The sequence below is a fragment of the Salvelinus namaycush genome, chromosome 19 (assembly GCF_016432855.1).
Source record: "Salvelinus namaycush isolate Seneca chromosome 19, SaNama_1.0, whole genome shotgun sequence".
In the NCBI taxonomy this organism is placed as follows: Eukaryota; Metazoa; Chordata; class Actinopteri; order Salmoniformes; family Salmonidae; genus Salvelinus; species Salvelinus namaycush.
In genome coordinates, this window is record NC_052325.1 from 32352039 (window position 1) to 32373951 (window position 21913).

A 21913-nucleotide genomic window follows, 5' to 3' on the forward strand; every position below is an offset into this window, starting at 1 on the left:
TCTTTAATTACTTTTTTTTTTTACTGCATTGATGGTTAGGGGCTCGAAGTAGGCATTTCACTGTAAGATCTACAACTGTTGTATTTGGCGCATGTGACTAATACAATTTGATTTGATTTGTCTTGATTTGACACAAATGTTTGTCTCCTAGATTTACATTTACTATGTTACGTCTAGTCTATGAGGCCAGGCTGGTATAGCGCCACTGCGCTAGCGAGGAGAGTCTGAGGCAGGGCAGGCTTAAAGGTGTCGACATTACTGGGATAGCTTCTGTAGTTTAGGTTGGGGAGTCGGGAGAAAGAAGAGGGAGACGCATTTCCCATACAGAAGAGCCACTCTGTGCAGGTTTTCCTCTTGAAATCGGACTAGGCTTGCTATGCGTAAAACGCCCTGCTTTTTAGTTGGATTACTTTGATAGTTGGAAAAAACGATATTTTTAAATAATGGTCAGGTCCGAGAATAAAATAACACGGAATTGTTTTCGAGACAGTGCTGTATATCTGTTTACTTGTGGATGTTAAAATGTCGCGTACACTCAGAGTTTATAAATGGTATGAAATTTTTTTCCAGAATTGGCAAAGTCCGCGTATTTTCCTAATTTGTGTGGTTATTTTGAGAGCTGAAGTTGGAAGTTTGGATTAACGGTTTCTAAATACCCCGAATGTTTTTCAGGAATTGCTGACTCCGTCAATTGGTGCCTGGTTTGGATATTTTAGAACCTCTCTGGTGAGTTTTCCTGTCTGCGTTTTCACGCGGCTCTCAGGTTGATCGCAGGCTGGTGAAGTGGGGTTTGGGTTTGGCTGGTGTTCCACTGCAAAAAGTAAAGGCATGCTTTAAAACACAATAATAAAGTGTTGGCCTCTCTCTTGCACTCAGTTTTTTTTTTACTGCGCTGGACTTTATTTCTTATTTATTTAACATAAATGCTCTAAAGACGCACACAGGTCCCATGTCCACTATTGGATATTCTTCTCTCTTTCTGGTTGTTTATTGTAACTAACAGTTTACAATAATGCGGGGAGAGTTTGTCCTGGGTCTGTCCCTGTTGTGTCTGCTAGCGTGGGCAGGACACGCCGACAAACAGGCCCACCTCAGAAGGTTTCCCTTGCGCCAACGCACCAAACTCAATACCGGGCGTCTGCAGCTCGAGCGCACTGTCGGCGTGGGAGGAACCCGCCCAGGACCCGGCTCCCCCTCGGTGCCCTCCGGGATCAGTGCCAGGCGCGACGAGGACATGCAGGCGGACCAGGTCTCTGTTCTTCAGCCCAGGACTGGGTCTGGACAGGGCAGGAGAGGTGGAGCGCTGGCAAGGGCAGCAGGGAGGAGGGTAGCTGGGAAGATGGCTCCCCTCCAGTCTGGCATGTTTCAGGATGAAGGCACTCCCGGGGCGAGGGCCAGACAGACCCGACTGCCAAGCAGCGCAGGCTCGCCTAACCTCCTGGCGAGCTTTGCAGGGAAGAACCGAGTCCTAGTGATTTCTGCTCCACATGACTCAGATGGTTACTACCGGCTGATGATGACACTGCTGAAGCCAGACGTGTACTGTGAGCTGGCAGAGAGGCACGTGCAGCAGATCGTGATATTCCACCAGGAGGGGGAGATGGGTGGGAAGGTGAGGCGGATCACCAGCGAGGGGAAGGTGATGGAGGAACCTTTGGACAAAGTGCTTATCCCCCGCCTCATGACCTTCCTCAAACTGGAGAAAGGTAGGCTTGGCCCACCTGGAAACATCCCCTAGCCCTACTCCTTCAGTGTAAGCAGATCTAAGAGAATCTCTGTGGGGGGCTAGATTGAACCTGCCATTCAGATCTGTCAACACCTGCTTGGTGTTAGGAGTGGGGGTTATGGGGGTGCTTGGTGTTAGGAGTGGGGGTTATGGGGGTGCTTGGTGTGATGCTGGCTATTTGTATGTTTACTGCATGTTTTATGCTGACAAGCAGTGAAAATTAATAACATAAATCTGAGTCTTTACAGGTAAGTTTGGGATGCTTACAGCATGCTTGCTGAGGTTTTCTCGTTTCGGCATGTTGCTTGTGGCCAAAGCCATATTAGCTAGTCTACTTTACTCAGTAAATGAAACTTGTCACCCTGTCCTGTCCAGGTAAGTTTGGTATGGTGCTCCTGAGGAAAACACTGCAAGTGGAGGAGAGGTACCCCTATCCAGTCAGGCTGGAGGCCATGTACGAGGTCATCGACCAGGCACCAATGAGGAAGCTGGAGAAGATCCGACAGAAGGGATTCGTCCAGAAGTGTAAAGGGGCGGGAGTAGAGGGCCAAGTGGGTGGTGGGGGTGGAGACTCAGGGATGGAAGTTGAAACAGGTGGACAGGTAGACCCGATCCCAGAGAGGAAGCCGCCTGCGAGGAAGCCAATGAGGAGACCCACAACAACCACCACCATTGCCACGAGGTCGACGACAACGAGGCCAACGACAACTTCGATAACAACAAGACCCACGACGACCACGACAAAAGCCACCACGACAACAACGAAAGCAACAACCACACCAAAGCCCACAACAACCACAACTAAACGTCCTGTGACCACACGACAGACCACCACCACTACCACCAGAACCCAGAGACCCACAAAAGCCCAAACCACCCCTCACTGGCTGCCTGCCCCTAGGACCACGCCTGAGCCCTATAACCGCAGAGACAAGGGGAGAGACAGGGCGAGGTACCCGCCCAAAACCACCACGTCTGGGGACAACCGAACAGACAAGGAGGGGAAGGACCACAACGGCCGTAAACCGGCCGGAGTGATACCCACCCAGCACAAACCCACCAAGGGCAAACCTACCAAAAGGAAGAATGGGAAGGTATGCAGTTGACTTATTACATTTCACTTATTACATTGATGTTGAGACAGAATGTTGCTGTATGTTGTTCTCTGTTGCATTTGTTGCATCAGGCTTGATTTTGGTGATCAATAAAGTCCTCTTCTCTCCTATCCTCTACTTTTCTCTCCTCTTCTCTTCTCTTCTCTCCTCTCTTCTCTCCAGGTGTTGAATAATGAGTATGAGGAGAATTATGAATCAAGCCGGCCCACCGCCAGCATCCCAGAGACACAGACAGAGGTCAACACAGAGGTCAGCCCAACCAAGAGGGACAAGGGAAAACACGACAATACTGAGAAGAAGAAGAAAAAGAACGGCAAACCGGAAAAGGCCACCAAGAGGGACAAGGCAGAGAGGAGAGGAGCGAAGGTGGGGAAGGAGGGAAAAAACAACGGGAAGAAGAACGGAAAGAAGGTGTTGAAGAATCACGAGAAAGAGGAGTACCACAAACCCACCAAGAAGCCTCCGCCTCCTAAGGGTTCCCTGGCTTCCTTCCTGACCTACTTTGAGAACAGGAGACGACTTGTGGTAAGTACCAGTGTTTTGCAGCCTGTCTAGATTCTTATCACAGCAGTGTTGCCGAGGGCAGGGTAGTAAAATCAGTCCCCATCCTCTCCATCCCCACTGTCTATTATAAACACAATCTCCACAGCAGTGTGTGTGTGTGTGTCTAACCCAGTCTCTTTCTGTGTGTGTGTCTCCAGATCATAACGGCCCCCAGTGAGGAGAGCACTATGTATGTGCAACAGAGGGATGAGTACCTGGAGACGGTGTGTGAGATGGCCATCAGGAAAGTCTCCATCATCACCATCTTTGGCTCTGTCACCAACTCCACAATGAAGATAGATCACTACCAGCTGGGTATGTACACATCTCTACTAACACACTATTGCAGGAAAAGTTTAAGTGACTTTGGGTCCTTGAAAACTCTATATAAATGTAATGTATTATTATTATTGTTACTACACGTAGCCTGTACAGGACAGAACAGTCCGTATCGGCTATAGTACACTTGAAATGTAAAGGTAATTTCTGATTCAGCCGGCATACCGTAAATGCAGTCTCCGCGAACGTGGGAACATTGCCTTTAGATTTCAAACGCGCTATAGCGCTGAACTTCGGCGATACAGATTCAATTGAGCCCTTAAGTTACAGTAGGTGTCCTGTATTGCTGTTACTGCCCTGTCCTGATTTTACCCCTGCTATCCTAAACTCCTCTGATAGAACAGAAGGCTAGCAGGTGTCTGGAGTGAGTCTGCAGCAAACAATAAGAGAGGCTCGACACAATAACACTGTGAACAGGATGACACTACCATTGCAAAGACACAATGTGGTGACAGCGCCAAAGCCTTCTGAGTCCCAGACATGAAAGTTAATGGTGCACAAAGGCTTTCACTGCTTCGCCATGAGTGCTTCGCGCATGTGCCCACACGGATCGGAAGGGGGGCTTTGTGTTTGTGAGAGTCTCACCTTTCCATAGAATGGGCATAATCATTTATTGGCCAAACCGTTCGATCGCTACAGACGTTTTCATGAGAAAAAGCTACAGAGAAACACCTCTGTAGCTCTGCCACCTTCCACCACCGATGCGGAAGGCAGACATCGGCGGATGCAGTGGATTAAGATTCAGCCCATGCATATCTCTAGCTTAAACAGACAGCTTTTGAAGGGGATTTTTATTCATATTTATGTATTATGCCTCGAGCGGAGCATGAGGGGGGCCTCAAGCAGAAAAACTATTGTAATATTTGTATATATATATATATATATTTTTTTTTACGCTCAGCTCATTAGGCCCCTTGATAATGTGAGACCTGAGGCAATTGCCTCTTCTGCCTAATGGTAAGTCCGCCAGTGTGTGTGTGTGGTGGGTGGCGATCCCGGCTGAATACCTTCCTAGTTTATCATTGGTGACATTGGGAAAGTCTGCTTCCTCTGCAGCTAATGTGTAAGCTAGAGTTAGGTCACCTCTCTCTCTCACACACACACACACAGCTCACCACACACTCATGTGTCTTGGGTTAGCTTACATGGCTTATCTTCAAGATGAAATAGAGTCTCCCTTTTGTTGATTTTCTTCAAAGCTACTTATTCAGATGGCTCAAGATTACAAATGCGTCTTATGAGATTTGCGTTGTAAATTGGGCTTGGCAAGCGACAATATTTGTAGTTTTATGGAGATTTGAATCCTGCCTCCAGCCTATAGTTAGGATGTGTTAATGTCAGGACACAGCCCTACTGTATAAAACGTTATTATTCCCTCTGATTCTACACAACGACATGTTCCACAGACGGAATGCCAGAAAGTTTTGAAGTGATGTCACACCCACCCATGTTACAAACCGGACGGTGGTTAGTTTTATGTTCCGAGCATCGCTCCAAGGGTTAATGTGTGTGTGTGTTCGTGCGGGTGAGCGTGTGTGTGTGTTCGTGCGGATGTGTGTGTGTCCGTGTGTAAATGGTCCTTTCACAGCTGGAAAAAGGTTCCCTGTGTTGGATGACATCATCCTTACCTTTGAGTGTAATGCAGACTTTGAGGCATTGGTCAGTGTGTGTGTGTGTGTGTGTGTGTGTGTGTGTGTGTGTGTGTGTGTGTGTGTGTGTGTGTGTGTGTGTGTGTGTGTGTGTACAGGGTGTGTGTGTACAGGGTGTGTGTGTACAGGGTGTGTGTGTACAGGGTGTGTGTGTACAGGGTGCTGTGATTAAGGGCTATAGCTGTGGGCTGTGTAAGTGGTAACTACAGTCCCAGCTAGCACATAATGTTCATGAACCATTTGTTTCTTGGAGTGGGGTTATCCGATAGTTATTTTGCATACAACCATCGCACAATGTTCTGGGAATGGTGCAGGATAACCAGATTGCACATAACGTTCTGAGAACCATGTTTCTTAGGTGGGAATTTCAGTACTTCAGCATAAGTTAATGAATTTCCATGTGTCCTAGCTGTGCTTGGAGTTCAGAACAGTTAACCCAAATTAAGCTAGCAGTGTTATTAAAAGTCTTATGGAAACATGTTCTCAGAACGTTATTTAATTACCTTCAAATAACTAATCATTTCGTCATCAGAATGTTAAGAAAACTTCTCAAGAAAACTTTCAGGGAACCATAGTGAAACGTTCTCAGAACCTCCCTGCATCCTAAAAAGTCAGGAAACTTATGGCTTCATTCCCAGTACCAATGGGAAACCAAAAACATACGTTCCCACAACTTCCAAGGAACCAAATGTGCTAGCTGTGTTAGCTCCTCTAAGCCATGTGATCAAGCCAACTTCCTGCATGAGGATATTCCTGTTCAGGATAGATAGATGGATCACCGCTTTGCCTTAGAAACCATGGCGCTACAGATACTGTATATGTAATCCATAGGAAGACACCATTTGTTTTCTGTAGAAAGGGGGATGGTTGTGGATTGAAAACATCTTCATATATATTGCTGTATGCTTTCAAAAGGTGACCAGTTCTGTTTATAGTATAAAGCAGAAATTTGGAGTCCTTATCCTCTCAATCACATCAGGAAACATTGGGTTTAAAAGAAAATCCTTGGGGTGGAGAATGATGGGTTTCCAGTCAAAACATACAGTAAGTCAACAAATGGCCTCTGTCATTCCCTCATGTTGAAGAGAGCTGTGGTCTTTTGGGTGGGATTCCAATCAAAACAAAGGAAAACAGAGCGAGATCTGGAATGTAGTCTGAGATGCAATCCGGTCTGCCCCAACAAGCATTCTTTTTTTTTTTAAGGAATATCCATGTTGAAAGGGAGTGAGACATTCCAAAGAGTTGAAGGAAATAAAAATAAGACAAACAATCTAGATTGGCTTCTTCCTCCTCAGCCATCTCCCTCTCACTCTGTTTGATACAGAATATTGCCAATGTTTGGTAATAGAGATGGCCTCAGTGTGTGTTTGTGTGTGTGCGTGCGCGCGCGCTCGTGTGTGTGTCTTCTCAGAGGAAGCAGTAAGCCTAGAGTAAACACACCATTGCCCTCCTTTTGGGTGGTAGATCTATTTTACCTCAAACAGACGCTCGCCCAAAATCAACCGTCAATTCCCCCAGTAGTCCCCTCCTTACCCTACCTCTATTTTTGCAGAGCTGAAGAGACAGGGATAGGTGTAACCAATAATAACTAATAAGGCCATGACTCCACCTCTCCTAAATATTATGAGGGAAACATATGTCAACCCATCCAGTCTCTGGTAGGAAGTGGGATGTCCAATCCCTGTTTCCCCATGACTCTGGTTGTACTATGCAGTAGTTTTAGCTTCCTTATCTGAAAATGCACTCATTATTGTGAGTTGCTCTGGACAGGAGTCTGTTAAATTGTACTAAACTCAATTTTAATTGGTTGTCTGTTTCTCATTTTTCTCTCGCTCTCTTCTCTCCCTTCTCCTTCTCTTCCCCTCCCAGAGAACGACAAGCCTATGACGGGTCTTCGTCAGGAGGACCTGGTGAACCAGGATCTGATCACAGAGCTCAGGAAGGAGTTTTATATGACATTTAACGACTTCTACATGGTTCTCACTGACACTGACATGAGAGCCAAGGTGGGTTTTGTCTCGCTCTTTCTCTCTCTCTTTTTCTAGGCGTCTTACTAGGCGTGCATTATTTTGCAATCTGGCACACCGCATTGTCGGAGTCCGCACTTTTTGGACCATTCCGTTTAGAACTAAAGTCTACTACTCGACCCAACCATCTTGCCAAGTGAGCTAAATGGAGCACATACACCTAACCTCTCTGTTTGGCCAATTAGACATAGACTCATGTTGGCTGACCTGCCTTCTCCATACTGTAAACATCCTGCCGTGATTAAACACTGGTTTAATTCACACATCATGACGTTCTCCCAACAGCTGTGTTTGTGTGTTTGTGTGTGTGTGTGTGTGTGTGTGTGTGTGTGTGTGTGTGTGTGTGTGTGTGTGTGTGTGTGTGTGTGTGTGTGTGTGTGTAAACCACCAGGCTGTTTTCAGGCGGATTAAACAAAGACGCCAGTGTGCAAGCAACCCTCTAATGCTGTCAGTACAGACAGGAAATTCTATTAACATTACAGGGCACATGGTGTGGGTAAGAGAGAGGGAGAGAGAGAGAGGGGAGTGACAGGGAATGCGAAAAACAGTGAGGGAGACTGTATCCATGGCAGCAGACCCTCACCTGATCCATTAGAAAGTTTGTGTGCCTGTGCTTCTGTGAGTGTGTAATGCTGCATTGGGGAATATCACATTCTGAACTGAGCAAATTTGAGATCAGAATTTGAACACCCACAGTGTTAAATGTAACACTTTCTTGGTGTGTATATGACTAACACTTTTCAAAGTGTTGATGAACTAAAACCCCAAGAGTGTTGGGTCCCTAACACCATGGGTTGCTTCCACCAAGTATTGTGCTCTTGACATTCTTGACGTCACTTCCTGTTGAATCTGCAGACGTGTTGCTGTGCGTTTTGTTGCTGTGCGTTTTGCTGCCAACTTTACTTTACTTTGCTAGCTGACAACTTTACGTTTTTTGTTTTGTTTTTGTTTTTAATTACCGTTTATATTTTTAGTTTTTCCATCGCAACTTTTTTCCCTCATTCAACTTTTTCACTCCGGACGCTTTATCTGGACATGGTTCGTCAACACCTTCAACAGCCGAAGCTAAGTAGTAACATTAACATGATGTCTTCTAATTGCAGTCGCTGTACTCATAATATACAGGAGAACGATCGCCTTACGGCGAGAATAGCTGTGCTACAAGCCCAGCTTCAGACGCAATCGTTAGGCAAGGGTAATTTCAGTGTAGGAAAGGAAGAAACAGCGTCTGTGCCACCAGTAAGTACAGATAGTAACGTTAGTATAAAGCCCCCCGCACAGTCCCCGCAGCCGGACAACTTTCTCATGGCTTCTGGAGGGAAATGCTGTTGGAATGCTCAACCGGTGTCGCTCATTCAGCCGACAGAAACTTTCAACCGGTTTTCCCCATTATGTAGCGAGTCGGAGTCTGAGTCTGAGTCTTCTCTTGTCTCTACTCCTCCCGTTACGGGGTCTGAGACGCCGAAGGCTCCCACCATTAGCTCTGACAAATTGAAAACCCTAGTCATTGGCGACTCCATTACCCGCAGTATTAGACTTAAAACGAATCACCCAGCGATCATACACTGTTTACCAGGGGGCAGGGCTACCGACGTTAAGGCTAATCTAAAGATGGTGCTGGCTAAAGCTAAATCTGGCGAGTGTAGAGAGTATAGAGATATTGTTATCCACGTCGGCACCAACGATGTTAGGATGAAACAGTCAGAGGTCACCAAGTGCAACATAGCTTCAGCGTGTAAATCAGCTAGAAAGATGTGTCGGCATCGAGTAATTGTCTCTGGCCCCCTCCCAGTTAGGGGGAGTGACGAGCTCTACAGCAGAGTCTCAGCACTCAATCGCTGGTTGAAAACTGTTTTCTGCCCCTCCCAAAAGATAGAATTTGTAGATAATTGGCCCTCTTTCTGGGACTCACCCACAAACAGGACCAAGCCTGACCTGCTGAGGAGTGACGGACTCCATCCTAGCTGGAGGGGTGCTCTCATCTTATCTACCAACATAGATAGGGCTCTAACTCCTCTAGCCCCACAATGAAATAGGGTGCAGGCCAGGCAGCAGGCTGTTAGCCAACCTGCCAGCTTAGTGGAGTCTGCCAATAGCACAGTCAGTGTAGTCAGCTCAGCCATACCCATTGAGACTGTGTCTGTGCCTCGACCTAGGTTGGGCAAAACTAAACATGGCGGTGTTCGCCTTAGCAATCTTATTAGGATAAAGACCTCCTCCATTCCTGCCATTATTGAAAGAGATCGTGATACCTCACATCTCAAAATAGGGTTACTTAATGTTAGATCCCTCACTTCAAAGGCAGTCATAGTCAATGAACTAATCACTGATCATAATCTTGATGTGATTGGCCTGACTGAAACATGGCTTAAGCCTGATGAATTTACTGTGTTAAATGAGGCCTCACCTCCTGGTTACACTAGTGACCATATCCCCCGTGCATCCCGCAAAGGCGGAGGTGTTGCTAACATTTACGATAGCAAATTTCAATTTACAAAAAAAAAAATGGCGTTTTCGTCTTTTGAGCTTCTAGTCATGAAATCTATGCAGCCTACTCAATCACTTTTTATAGCTACTGTTTACAGGCCTCCTGGGCCATATACAGCGTTCCTCTCTGAGTTTCCTGAATTCCTATCAGACCTTGTAGTCATAGCAGATCATATTCTAATTTTTGGTGATTTTAATATTCACATGGAGAAGTCCACAGACCCACTCCAAAAGTCTTTCGGAGCCATCATCGACTCAGTGGGTTTTGTCCAACATGTCTCTGGACCTACTCACTGCCACAGTCATACTCTGGACCTAGTTTTGTCCCATGGAATAAATGTTGTAGATCTTAATGTTTTTCCACATAATCCTGGACTATCGGACCACCATTTTATTACGTTTGCAATCGCAACAAATAATCTGCTCAGACCCCAACCAAGGAGCATCAAAAGTCGTGCTATAAATTCTCAGACAACACAAAAATTCCTTGATGCCCTTCCAGACTCCTTCTGCCTACCCAAGGACGTCAGAGGACAAAAATCAGTTAACCACTTAACTGAGGAACTCAATTTAACCTTGCGCAATACCCTAGATGCAGTTGCACCCCTAAAAACGAAAAACATTTGTCATAAGAAACTAGCTCCCTGGTATACAGAAAATACCCGAGCTTTGAAGCAAGCTTCCAGGAAATTGGAACGGAAATGGCGCCACACCAAACTGGAAGTCTTCCGACTAGCTTGGAAAGACAGTACCGTGCAGTACCGAAGAGCCCTCACTGCTGCTCGATCATCCTACTTTTCCAACTTAATCGAGGAAAATAAGAACAATCCAAAATTTCTTTTTGATACTGTTGCAAAGCTAACTAAAAAGCAGCATTCCCCAAGAGAGGATGGCTTTCACTTCAGCAGTAATAAATTCATGAACTTCTTTGAGGAAAAGATCATGACCATTAGAAAGCAAATTACGGACTCCTCTTTGAATCTGCGTATTCCTCCAGGGCTTAGCTGTCCTGGATCTGCACAGCTCTGCGAGGGCCTGGGATCGGGAGAGACACTTAAGTGTTTTAGTACTATATCTCTTGACACAATGATGAAAATAATCATGGCCTCTAAACCTTCAAGCTGCATACTGGATCCTATTCCTACTAAACTGCTGAAGGAGCTGCTTCCTGTGCTTGGCCCTCCTATGTTGAACATAATAAACAGCTCTCTATCCACCGGATGTGTACCAAACTCACTAAAAGTGGCAGTGATAAAGCCTCTCTTGAAAAAGCCAAACCTTGACCCGGAAAATATAAAAAACTATCGGCCTATATCGAATCTTCCATTCCTCTCAAAAATTTTAGAAAAAGCTGTTGCGCAGCAACTCACTGCCTTTCTGAAGACAAACAATGTATACGAAATGCTTCAGTCTGGTTTTAGACCCCATCATAGCACTGAGACTGCACTTGTGAAGGTGGTAAATGACCTTTTAATGGCGTCAGACCGAGGCTCTGCATCTGTCCTCGTGCTACTAGACCTTAGTGCTGCCTTTGACACCATCGATCACCACATTCTTTTGGAGAGACTGGAAACCCAAATTGGTCTACACGGACAAGTTCTGGCCTGGTTTAGATCTTACCTGTCGGAAAGATATCAGTTTGTCTCTGTGAATGGTCTGTCCTCTGACAAATCAACTGTACATTTCGGTGTTCCTCAAGGTTCCGTTTTAGGACCACTATTGTTTTCACTATATATTTTACCTCTTGGGGATGTTATTCGAAAACATAATGTTAACTTTCACTGCTATGCGGATGACACACAGCTGTACATTTCAATGAAACATGGTGAAGCCCCAAAATTGCCCTCGCTAGAAGCCTGTGTTTCAGACATAAGGAAGTGGATGGCTGAAAACCTTCTACTTTTAAACTCGGACAAAACAGAGATGCTTGTTCTAGGTCCCAAGAAACAAAGAGATCTTCTGTTAAATCTGACAATTCATCTTGATGGTTGTAAAGTCGTCTCAAATAAAACTGTGAAGGACCTCGGCGTTACTCTTGACCCTGATCTCTCTTTTGACGAACATATCAAGACTGTTTCAAGGACAGCTTTTTTCCATCTACGTAACATTGCAAAAATCAGAAATTTTCTGTCCAAAAATGATGCAGAAAAATTAATCCATGCATTTGTTACTTCTAGGTTAGACTACTGCAATGCTCTACTTTCCGGCTACCCGGATAAAGCACTAAATAAACTTCAGTTAGTGCTAAATACGGCTGCTAGAATCCTGACTAGAACCAAGAAATTTGATCATATTACTCCAGTGCTAGCTTCCCTACACTGGCTTCCTGTTAAGGCAAGGGCTGATTTCAAGGTTTTACTGTTAACCTATAAAGCGTTACATGGGCTTGCTCCTACCTATCTTTCCGAGTTGGTCCTGCCGTACATACCAATACGTACGCTACGGTCACAAGACGCAGGCCTCCTAATTGTCCCTAGAATTTCTAAGCAAACAGCGGGAGGCAGGGCTTTCTCCTATAGATCTCCATTTTTATGGAACAGTCTGCCTACCCATGTGAGAGACGCAGACTCGGTCTCAACCTTTAAGTCTTTACTGAAGACTTATCTCTTCAGTAGGTCATATGATTGAGTGTAGTCTGGCCCAGGAGTGTGAAGGTGAACGGAAAGGCTCTGGAGCAACGAACCGCCCTTGCTGTCTCTGCCAGGCCGGTTCCCCTCTCTCCACTGGGATTCTCTGCCTCTAACCCTGTTACAGGGGCTGAGTCACTGGCTTGCTGGTGCTCTTTCATGCCGTCCCTAGGAGGGGTGCGTCACTTGAGTGGGTTGAGTTACTGACGTGATCTTCCTGTCTGGGTTGGCGCCCCCCCTTGGTTTGTGCTGTGGTGGAGACCTTTGTGGGCTATACTCGGCCTTGTCTCAGGATTGTAAGTTGGTGGTTGAGGATATCCCTCTAGTGGTGCGGGGGCTGTGCTTTGGCAAAGTGGGTGGGGTTATATCCTTCCTGTTTGGCCCTGTCCGGGGGTTTCTTCGGATGGGGCCACAGTGTCTCCTGACCGCTCCTGTCTCAGCCTCCAGTATTTATGCTGCAGTAGTTTATGTGTCGGGGGGCTAGGGTCAGTTGGTTATACCTGGAGTACTTCTCCTGTCTTATCCAGTGTCCTGTGTGAATTTAAGTATGCTCTCTCTAATTCTCTCGTTCTCTCTTTCTCTCTGAGAACCTGAGCCCTAGGACCATACGTCAGGACTACCGGGCATGCTGACACCTTGCTGTCCCCAGTCCGCCTGGCCTTGCTGCTATTCCAGTTTCAACTGTTCTGCCTGCGGTTACGAAACCCCTACCTGTCCCAGACCTGCTGTTTTCAACTCTTAATGATCGGCTATGAAAAGCCAACTGAGATTTATTCCTGATTATTATTTGACCATGCTTGTCATTTATGAACATTTTGAAAATCTTGGCTCTCTCTAATTTTCTCCTTCTCTCTTTCTTTCTCTCGGAGGACCTGAGCCCTAGGACCATACGTCAGGACTACCGGCCGTGGTGACTCCTTGCTGTCCCCAGTCCGCCTGGCCTTGCTGCTATTCCAGTTTCAACTGTTCTGCCTGCGGTTATGGAACCCCTACCTGTCCCAGACCTGCTGTTTTCAACTCTTAATGATCGGCTATGAAAAGCCAACTGAGATTTATTCCTGATTATTATTTGACCATGCTTGTCATTTATGAACATTTTGAAAATCTTGGCTCTCTCTAATTTTCTCCTTCTCTCTTTCTTTCTCTCGGAGGACCTGGGCCCTAGGACCATGCGTCGGGACTGCCGCCCGTGGTGACTCCTTGCTGTCCCCAGTCCGCCTGGCCTTGCTGCTATTCCAGTTTCAGCTGTTCTGCCTGCGGTTATGGAACCGCCACCTGTCCCAGACCTGTTGTTTTTCAACTCTTAATGATCAGCTATGAAAAGCCAACTGAAAATTATTCATGATTATTATTTGACCATGCTTGTCACTTATGAACATTTTTGAACATCTTGGCATAGTTCTGTTATAATCTCCACCCGGCACAGCCAGAAGAGGACTGGCCACCCCTCATAGCCTGGTTCCTCTCTAGGTTTCTTCCTAGGTTTTGGCCTTTCTAGGGAGTTTTTCCTAGCCACCGTGCTTCTACACCTGCATTACTAGCTGTTTGGGGTTTTAGGCTGGGTTTCTGTACAGCACTTCGAGATATTAGCTGATGTACGAAGGGCTATATAAAATAAAATTGATTGATTGATTGACCATGGGTGTTGCAAATTTGGACTTAAATTAACACTTTATTAGGGCAGATGCTGTTACACTTCCTCAGTGTTATGGAATTAACACCTGTGGTGTTACCGTAACTCATTTTTTGTTGTTCTTTTAACACTGTAGGGTGTAAAGCCTTATTTGCATATTTATTTTCCAGGGTGCCACTCAAGTTAATTTTAGAGGTACCTGTACCACCCATGACTGTGTTTGCTAGTGACAGAGACATGACTGTTGCATTCAAATGCTTTCAGTCCCGTAGCTTTCAGAGAGTGCCTAAATTTATATTTTATCATCAAAATGTAATTATTTATCACAATAAATGACTTTTTTTGACTATACCATACTTCAACATTCAAGTTTCACCCTAACACAGTTGTCTGAAACTCCTGGTTTGCCGGCCACATCAACAAGTCATATTATGCTGGCTTCCAAAGTGTTACATAATTCCTATTCAAATCCAGCCATAGGATATTGAAGAATTTGAACTTTTAATCCCCCGCAACCTGCAGTTAAAATGACTGCCAAGGTAGGAAAGGTTGATCAATGAGACTACCTAAACCATCTCAATAATGGGTTAAATAAATCCAACCACTTACAGATTGGATTTGCTTAGAAACATTTATGTTATTTATCTTTGTGTAGTATAAGATCAATTAATCAATCATTGTGCATGCAGAAACATAGATATTAAAACTATTCTAAAAAGCAACCTGCAACAAAGCATGCTGGGAAATATAATAATGAGGCCCCACCCATGTCTTTTTCACTCTGAGAGAGTTAACGGAAATTAACTCAACAGTCGAGTAACAACACTCAATTTCAATTCCATTTATTCACCGCAGGTGGTGTCAATTTCAATCCCACTGGTGTTAACCCCACTAGAATCAGATATAACACTCACAACACTTTTTAACTCAACTCCAATAGTTTAACACCCACAAATTTGCTGTGTGTGAAGGGAATCTGATTCTCATCGAAAACATGGCTCAGTGTCTTGTTTCATTTGCATACAGATTTTTTAGGAATAAAGGATACACAATTTTCTAGGAATACTGGGATAGGTATAACAAAGGAATAGCATTTGTTATGTTTTTCTCCTGACAACTTAAAGAATCGAATAAGGATTGTACACTCAAATCCTCCAATGCTTATCTTTTTGGTCCACTGTCTTTTTTCTGTCTTGATGTGTGTTTGTCCCTCTAACAGCAATCCTACGAGGTCCCGATCGCCATGAAGGCTGTGTTTGATTACATCGACACCTTCTCCTCTCGCATCAGAGAGATGGAACAGCAGAAGAGAGACGGAGTTGTCTGCAAGAAGGAGGACAAACCCAGATCACTGGAGAACTTCCTCTCCAGGTAGTGTGTGTGCACGTTAGTCTTGCTGATGGCTGTGGCAGCGTCTGGAATTTTAAACAGTCATTAGCTCATAGCCAGTGAGAATATTGTCTCAAGCTAGGCAGGGGTCTCGTTGAGGAGGCTGTGGTCAGAATTTGTAGTCAACATGAATATTCACACTAAATCACCTGCACCACAAATTCAACAGTTCTTTATGAGCTAAACTTGGCTCTGATGGCGGACAGTATGCACGAGCCTGTACTTCTAGTACTCTACGTTAACACCATTGTCTTGGATTGATTGACTATGGTCCTATATTTCTGTCTTCAACAGATTGACTGTGGTTTGTTGCAATAGAGACTAAATTCCAGTCTGACAGTGAGCCAAAGGGTCTGGAGTTTGGACAGAAAATGACTTGGTTGATGACATGACTGTTTAATCTACATCTTTCATCCTAGTTCCGTCTTTGGGTTCTCAGGTTCCGTTGGAGGCGTCGCCTGTTTGTAATCTCCGCCCCCAACGATGAGGAATGGGCCTATCAGCAGCAACTCTATGCCCTGACCAGCCAAGCCTGCAACCTGGGTGAGTATAAGAAGGAATTGTTGAGTTATTATCATATTCCTTAAACAATATTTATCCCATCTACAGGAAGTGACTAGTCTAGTGCCTAGGGGTTGTTACACACACACACACACACACACACACACACACACACACACACACACACACACACACACATACACACTGCTCCCTGTGGTTCAAAGTATGTGTAAATCATATTAGATTTACAACAGCCTCCAGTCAGACCTGATCTCATACAGAAGAACATTAGGCTCTCTATCCATTTGTTGAATTTTAGATTGATAGGTAAACACATATACTTTAGTAGTCATAATATAAGTGTTGGCAGTCACTGAGATTGAGGAGGACCATTATAATTGTTTCTCGCAGACATGTGCATACGCATTCAGGGACAGAGACACGCACCCACACAATTGATGAGGGAGAATATAGCACATTAGATCTGGTAAAAGATAATACTAACAAAGAGAGCAAGAGGAAGGCCATACAGTCAGATAGGATTTTAGGTGGGGGGGGGGGGGGGCTTTCATCAAAACTATGAAAAGCTGTCAACAAGGCAAAGGGTGGCTACTTTGAAGAATCTTAAATATGAAATATATTTAGATTTGTTTAACACTTTTTTGGTTACTAAATGGTTCCATATGTGTTATTTCATAATTTTGATGTCTTCACTATTATTCTACAATGTAGAAAATAGTACAAATTTTTTTTTTTTAACTTGAATGAGTAGGTGTGTCCAAACTTTTGACTGGTACTGTATGTCAGGCTAGGAATAACCATGCAAAAAGGGTTTTCCGGGATGTATGAACAAATCAAATCGAACTTTATTTGTCACATGCGCCGAATACAACAAGTGTAGACCTTACCGTGAAATTCTTACTTACAAGCCCTTATAAGGGGCTGTAGTGTAAGGGCTGTAAGGGCTTACTTACAAGCCCTTAACCAACAATGATATTTACTGCGATTTCGATGACAACCTATGGCCAAATGTTCAAGACAGGCTTGATACAAACTAATGCCTGCTAAATATTGTTTTTTTTTCATTTCTTTAATTTGATTACATTTTGAAAGATGTATTCAATGATCACACCTTTGATCACACATGAGATAGAAATTATGGAAATTTGATGTTGAGTAAAATTGTATGGGTAGTGCAAGTGTATTGCCTAATGTGAAAACAGTGTAATGTACTGTCATTTAATGTTCTGTAGCATACTACATTCCAAGGGACATTTTGAAACATGGGTCTTAAATGTGTTGCTACTGGATAAACTGGTTGTTAAAATAACTAAGTTGAGAAGATGTCATTATGTTGTGTTTTGGTGATTCAACCAATGTACTCATTATATTTTCAGTGTGTGGGGAAACATGCCTGCAAACACAATGAACGCACAATGAAAGGTTCTGAATGTAAGACTGGCTGCGTTACCAGTTTGGAGTTTTGTTCTAAGAGGAAAATTCACCACATGAAAATAAAAAAACGAACAATCAGTGGTGCACGAGAACTTCAGTATTGGTGTTAATAACTAGAGTTGATTGTGAGTGTGTCAATACTCTGTGTAGAGTAAAACACTCAAAACCATGCTCATCATTATCATATTTCCCTCATGCTCTATTGCAGGTTGATTTTCAGAATTGTTTGTTTCAATATCTGTGTTTTTGCATGTATATTGATTGGTTGATTAATATTAGGCTACACAAAGATAAATAACATACATTCTTCTAAACTAATCAAATCAAATCAAATTGTATTAGTCACATGTGCCCGAATACAACAGGTGTAGACCTTACAGTAAAATACTTACTTACAAGCCCCTAACCAATAATGCAGTTAAAAAAATACGAATAAGAATAAATAATAAAAGGAACAAGTAATTAAAGAGCAGCAGTAAAATAACAATAGCGAGACTATATACAGGGGGTACCGGTACAGAGTCAATATGCGGGGGCACCGGTTAATCGAGGTAATTGAGGTAATATGTACATGTAGGTAGAGTTTTTAAAGTGACTGAGCATAGATAATAACAGAGAGGAGCAGCGGCGTAAAAGAGGGGGTGGGCAATGCAAATATTATTTTGTTGTTCTAATGTGCTATTATGTCCTATCTGCTGTGTGTTCATCGATGTGGTGGTGGTTTCCATGGTGACCCAGGCCTGAGACACATCTCCATCCTGAAGCTGGTTGGCATGGAGGCAGTGGACCAGGGAGGAGTCCTAGAGCTCTATCCAATCAACGGTAAGAACCCTGTTGTCTCCACACCACCTATATGTACAGTTGAAGTCAGAACTTTACATACACCTTAGCCAAATACATTTAAACTCAGTTTTTCACAATTCCTGACATTTAATCCGAGTAAAAAATCCCTGTCTTAGGTCAGTTAGGATCACCACTTTATTTTAAGAATGTGAAATGTCAGGAGAGATAGTAGAGATAATGATTTATTTCAGCTTTTATTTCTTTCATCACATTCCCAGTGGGTCAGAAGTTTACATACACTAAAAAAAAATTCTGAGGTCTTGGCTGATTTCTTTTGATTTTCCCATGATGTCAAGCAAAGAGGCACTGAGTTTGAAGGTAGGCCTTGTAATACATCCACAGGTACACCTCTAATTGACCCAAATGATGTCAATTAGCCTATCAGAAGCTTCTAAAGCCATCACATAATTTTCTGGAATTTTCCAAGCTGTTTATAGGCACAGTCAACTTAGTGTATGTAAACTTCTGACCCACTGGAAGTGTGATACAGTGAAATAATCTGTCTGTAAACAATTGTTGGAAAAATTACTTGTGTCATGCACAAAGTAGATGTCCTAATCGACTTGCCAAAACTATAGTTTGTTAACAAGAAATTTGTGGAGTGGTTGAAAAACTAGTTTTAATGACTCCAACCTAAGTGTATGTAAACTTCCGACTTCAACTGTATTAAACTGCATACGGGAAATGGCTGTATGAAGATTAAACAAAACAAGACAAGTGGAAGGTCAATGGGGCTGTATGTGTTATGTTTAGTTTAATCAGTTCATACAGCCATGATGTTGAATTTCTGATGTTGTTTTATTGACACAGCAGGCAGGTAGGCCAGCCTCAGCCCTAACTCCTGCTGTCTCCCCCAGTCCAAGTCCCTATAGCCCAGCTGCTTCTTCTGTATTCTCTCCATGCTACCTGTTTGATGTCTCCTCTGTGGTAGGGGACCCAACCTAAAAAACTTGCTGATGCTGCTGCCTACACCACACACACGGCCCTCTATCCATACACCCCTCACTGCTGCACAAGCACGCAGACAGCTCCTGTGGCCGGAGTGTTAGGGAGGAAATATGTAAACCCTCCCTTTAATTTCTCTAGCCTGCCAAATAGTATTCTTATGTGCTCTTTATGGACGTTTCCTTTAGTGATGGGTCGTTCGCGAACGAACAGCTCTTTATGGACTTTTCCTTTAGTGATGGGTCGTTCGTGAACGAACAGCTCTTTATGGACTTTTCCTTTAGTGATGGGTCGTTCGCGAACGAACAGCTCTTTATGGACTTTTCCTTTAGTGATGGGTCGTTTGCGAACGAACAGCTCTTTATGGACTTTTCCTTTAGTGATGGGTCGTTCGTGAACGAACAGCTCTTTATGGACTTTTCCTTTAGTGATGGGTCGTTCGCGAACGAACAGCTCTTTATGGACTTTTCCTTTAGTGATGGGTCGTTCGCGAACGAACAGCTCTTTATGGACTTTTCCTTTAGTGATGGGTCGTTCGTGAACAAACAGCTCTTTATGGACTTTTCCTTTAGTGATGGGTCGTTCGTGAACGAACAGCTCTTTATGGACTTTTCCTTTAGTGATGGGTCGTTCGTGAACGAACAGCTCTTTATGGACTTTTCCTTTAGTGATGGGTCGTTCGTGAACGAACAGCTCTTTATGGACTTTTCCTTTAGTGATGGGTCGTTCGTGAACGAACAGCTCTTTATGGACTTTTCCTTTAGTGATGGGTCATTCGTGAACGAACAGCTCTTTTTGAACTGATCTTTTTGGTGAATGTCGGGAACCGAATCGCATCTGCGAGAGCCATTCAATTGGCTCCCTCATTTACATACTGTTACTACTGGTTGTTGAGCTCCCGATAACGATTATCTGCAGATACGTTGTAAAAACATTCTCTGAAGATTGTAATTCTTCACTGCAGTAAAAATTGGTAGTGAGGAGAGAGCCTCATTCTGGTCCACACATATTTTTGCAGTGCATTACATTTTATTTCTTCATTTTTTTTGGTCAGGTAAAAATGGTCAGGTAAAAATGGTCAGGTAAAAATGGTCAGGTAAAAATTGTACTTGCATATCATGATATGACATAATTGCAGGCAACATTCTAGGCTTTACATAATGGATTTGGTATTTTTAAGCACCACTGAACAAAGAACTGTTTGCGAGCTAAATAAAGGTCTTTTTTAGCTAAACGGAGCCAAATAATCCGGCTCACTGAATAGACTCGGAATACCCATCAATGCTTTCCTTGAGTGAAGTGGTAGTTTTGCAGGGGAAGATGATGGGGCAGAGGTGCTGAATTTAGCGAAACCTTTAAAAGACAACGAAATGAATCCACACACACTTTCGCATTAAATGGATAATATGAAATTCAATTCTTCCATAGCAGTATTAACACAAACTAATCTTTTCTAACTCTAGAGAGGCAGCTTGGCCATGGAGCGAGAATGCCTCTTTAGTCAAAGATATCAAACATACCAAAGCCTATTGACTGACTCTCTCCATCGCTCTCTCCACCTTCCAGGCAGCGCCACGGTGGAACGTGAGGGCCTCTCTGCCGCCTTGGTCAAAGACATTCGCAACTACTTCCAGATCAGCCCAGAGTACTTCTCCATGCTGCTGGTGGGAAAGGACGGCAACGTCAAGTCGTGGTACCCGAGCCCCATGTGGTCCATGGCCAACATCTACGACCTGGTGGACTCCATGCAGCTCCGCAGGCAGGAGATGGCCATCCAGCAGTCACTGGGCATGCGCTGCCCCGAAGACGAGTATGGGGGCTACGGGTACCATCACAATGGCTACGACGGTTACCAGGACGCTTATCACCAGGGATACGGTTACTAAAAGGGTCGGGGAGAGGGTGTCAATAGTCAATAGTCTATCAGCAATGATATGGTCACTAAGGAGTATGTTGCCTAATCTCATAGATGCTTCTTGATGGCCCTTTGTAGATTTGAATGGATCAGATAGGTGTAAGCAAGCCCTCTGGTAGTCTAGATGGGATTTTCACCATGTCGCTTGAATCTGGTCTACAAGTTAGCAGTAAGTATCTAGGGCTAGGGGAAAGATATTTAATTAAAATTGGGCATGTGTGTGTGTGAGGGGCATGAGTATAAACTTTGTCTCGCCTCCTTATTAATGGATTGTGTTTTCAGGAGGTTTATGCACAGGGTTAAAGGGTAAGGGGTTAGCTCTGTACTTCCTGGTTTTGAACTAGAAGGAAATAAAGGATTGGATAGCGATGTCATCAATCTCAATCTTTCTTTATATCAGTCTTGTTCTTGTGTATTAAGAATTACAATCGAAAAACTTATCAACATTTCACATTTTCTATCAGTCTACTTCAATTCCATTCCTGACCAAATGTTAATTTTCACCTTATTGTAGATACAAGCGTAAAGATAAGTCAAAACCTTTGTATTTATTGGATTTTTTATTTGAGGCTATCAATATCAGAGCTATAACTGTGTTTCTAAGATGAATTTTCAACTCGTTTAAGTTTCCTGTTGCTACACATTGTTCTTATTTATACTCCGTTGTGCTTTATGACAAATAAAACTTTGTTTACAATCAACAGTTTCTCTGAGTTAAT

The 21913-nt window shown here is 43.8% G+C and overlaps 1 protein-coding gene across 2 annotated transcripts; it reads left to right on the plus strand.

Moving 5' to 3' along the window:
- The first annotated feature begins 277 nt into the window (after positions 1-277).
- ccdc80 (coiled-coil domain containing 80) lies at positions 278-21890 on the plus strand. 2 transcript variants are annotated; one of them, XM_039014849.1, is made up of 10 exons: positions 278-551; positions 673-1706; positions 2102-2820; positions 3004-3366; positions 3543-3699; positions 7242-7378; positions 15366-15517; positions 15975-16078; positions 18230-18313; positions 20846-21890. In XM_039014849.1, exons 2-10 carry the CDS (start codon positions 1013-1015, stop codon positions 21163-21165), a joined length of 2730 nt encoding a protein of 909 aa, XP_038870777.1. In that variant the 5' UTR covers positions 278-551; positions 673-1012; the 3' UTR covers positions 21166-21890. The 2 variants fall into 2 exon arrangements, with proteins under 2 accessions (XP_038870777.1, XP_038870776.1); XM_039014848.1 differs by having other exon boundaries at positions 278-1706.
- Positions 21891-21913: the final 23 nt, after the last annotated feature.

Bases quoted from the DNA above. Each gene is read 5' to 3' on its own strand.
- ccdc80 (XM_039014848.1), top strand. From the start codon at position 1,013: ATGCGGGGAGAGTTTGTCCTGGGTCTGTCCCTGTTGTGTCTGCTAGCG. The intron at 2,821-3,003 runs GTATGCAGTTGA...TCTTCTCTCCAG, and splicing joins CCAAAAGGAAGAATGGGAAG to GTGTTGAATAATGAGTATGA. The intron at 16,079-18,229 runs GTGAGTATAAGA...ATGGTGACCCAG, and splicing joins CAGCCAAGCCTGCAACCTGG to GCCTGAGACACATCTCCATC.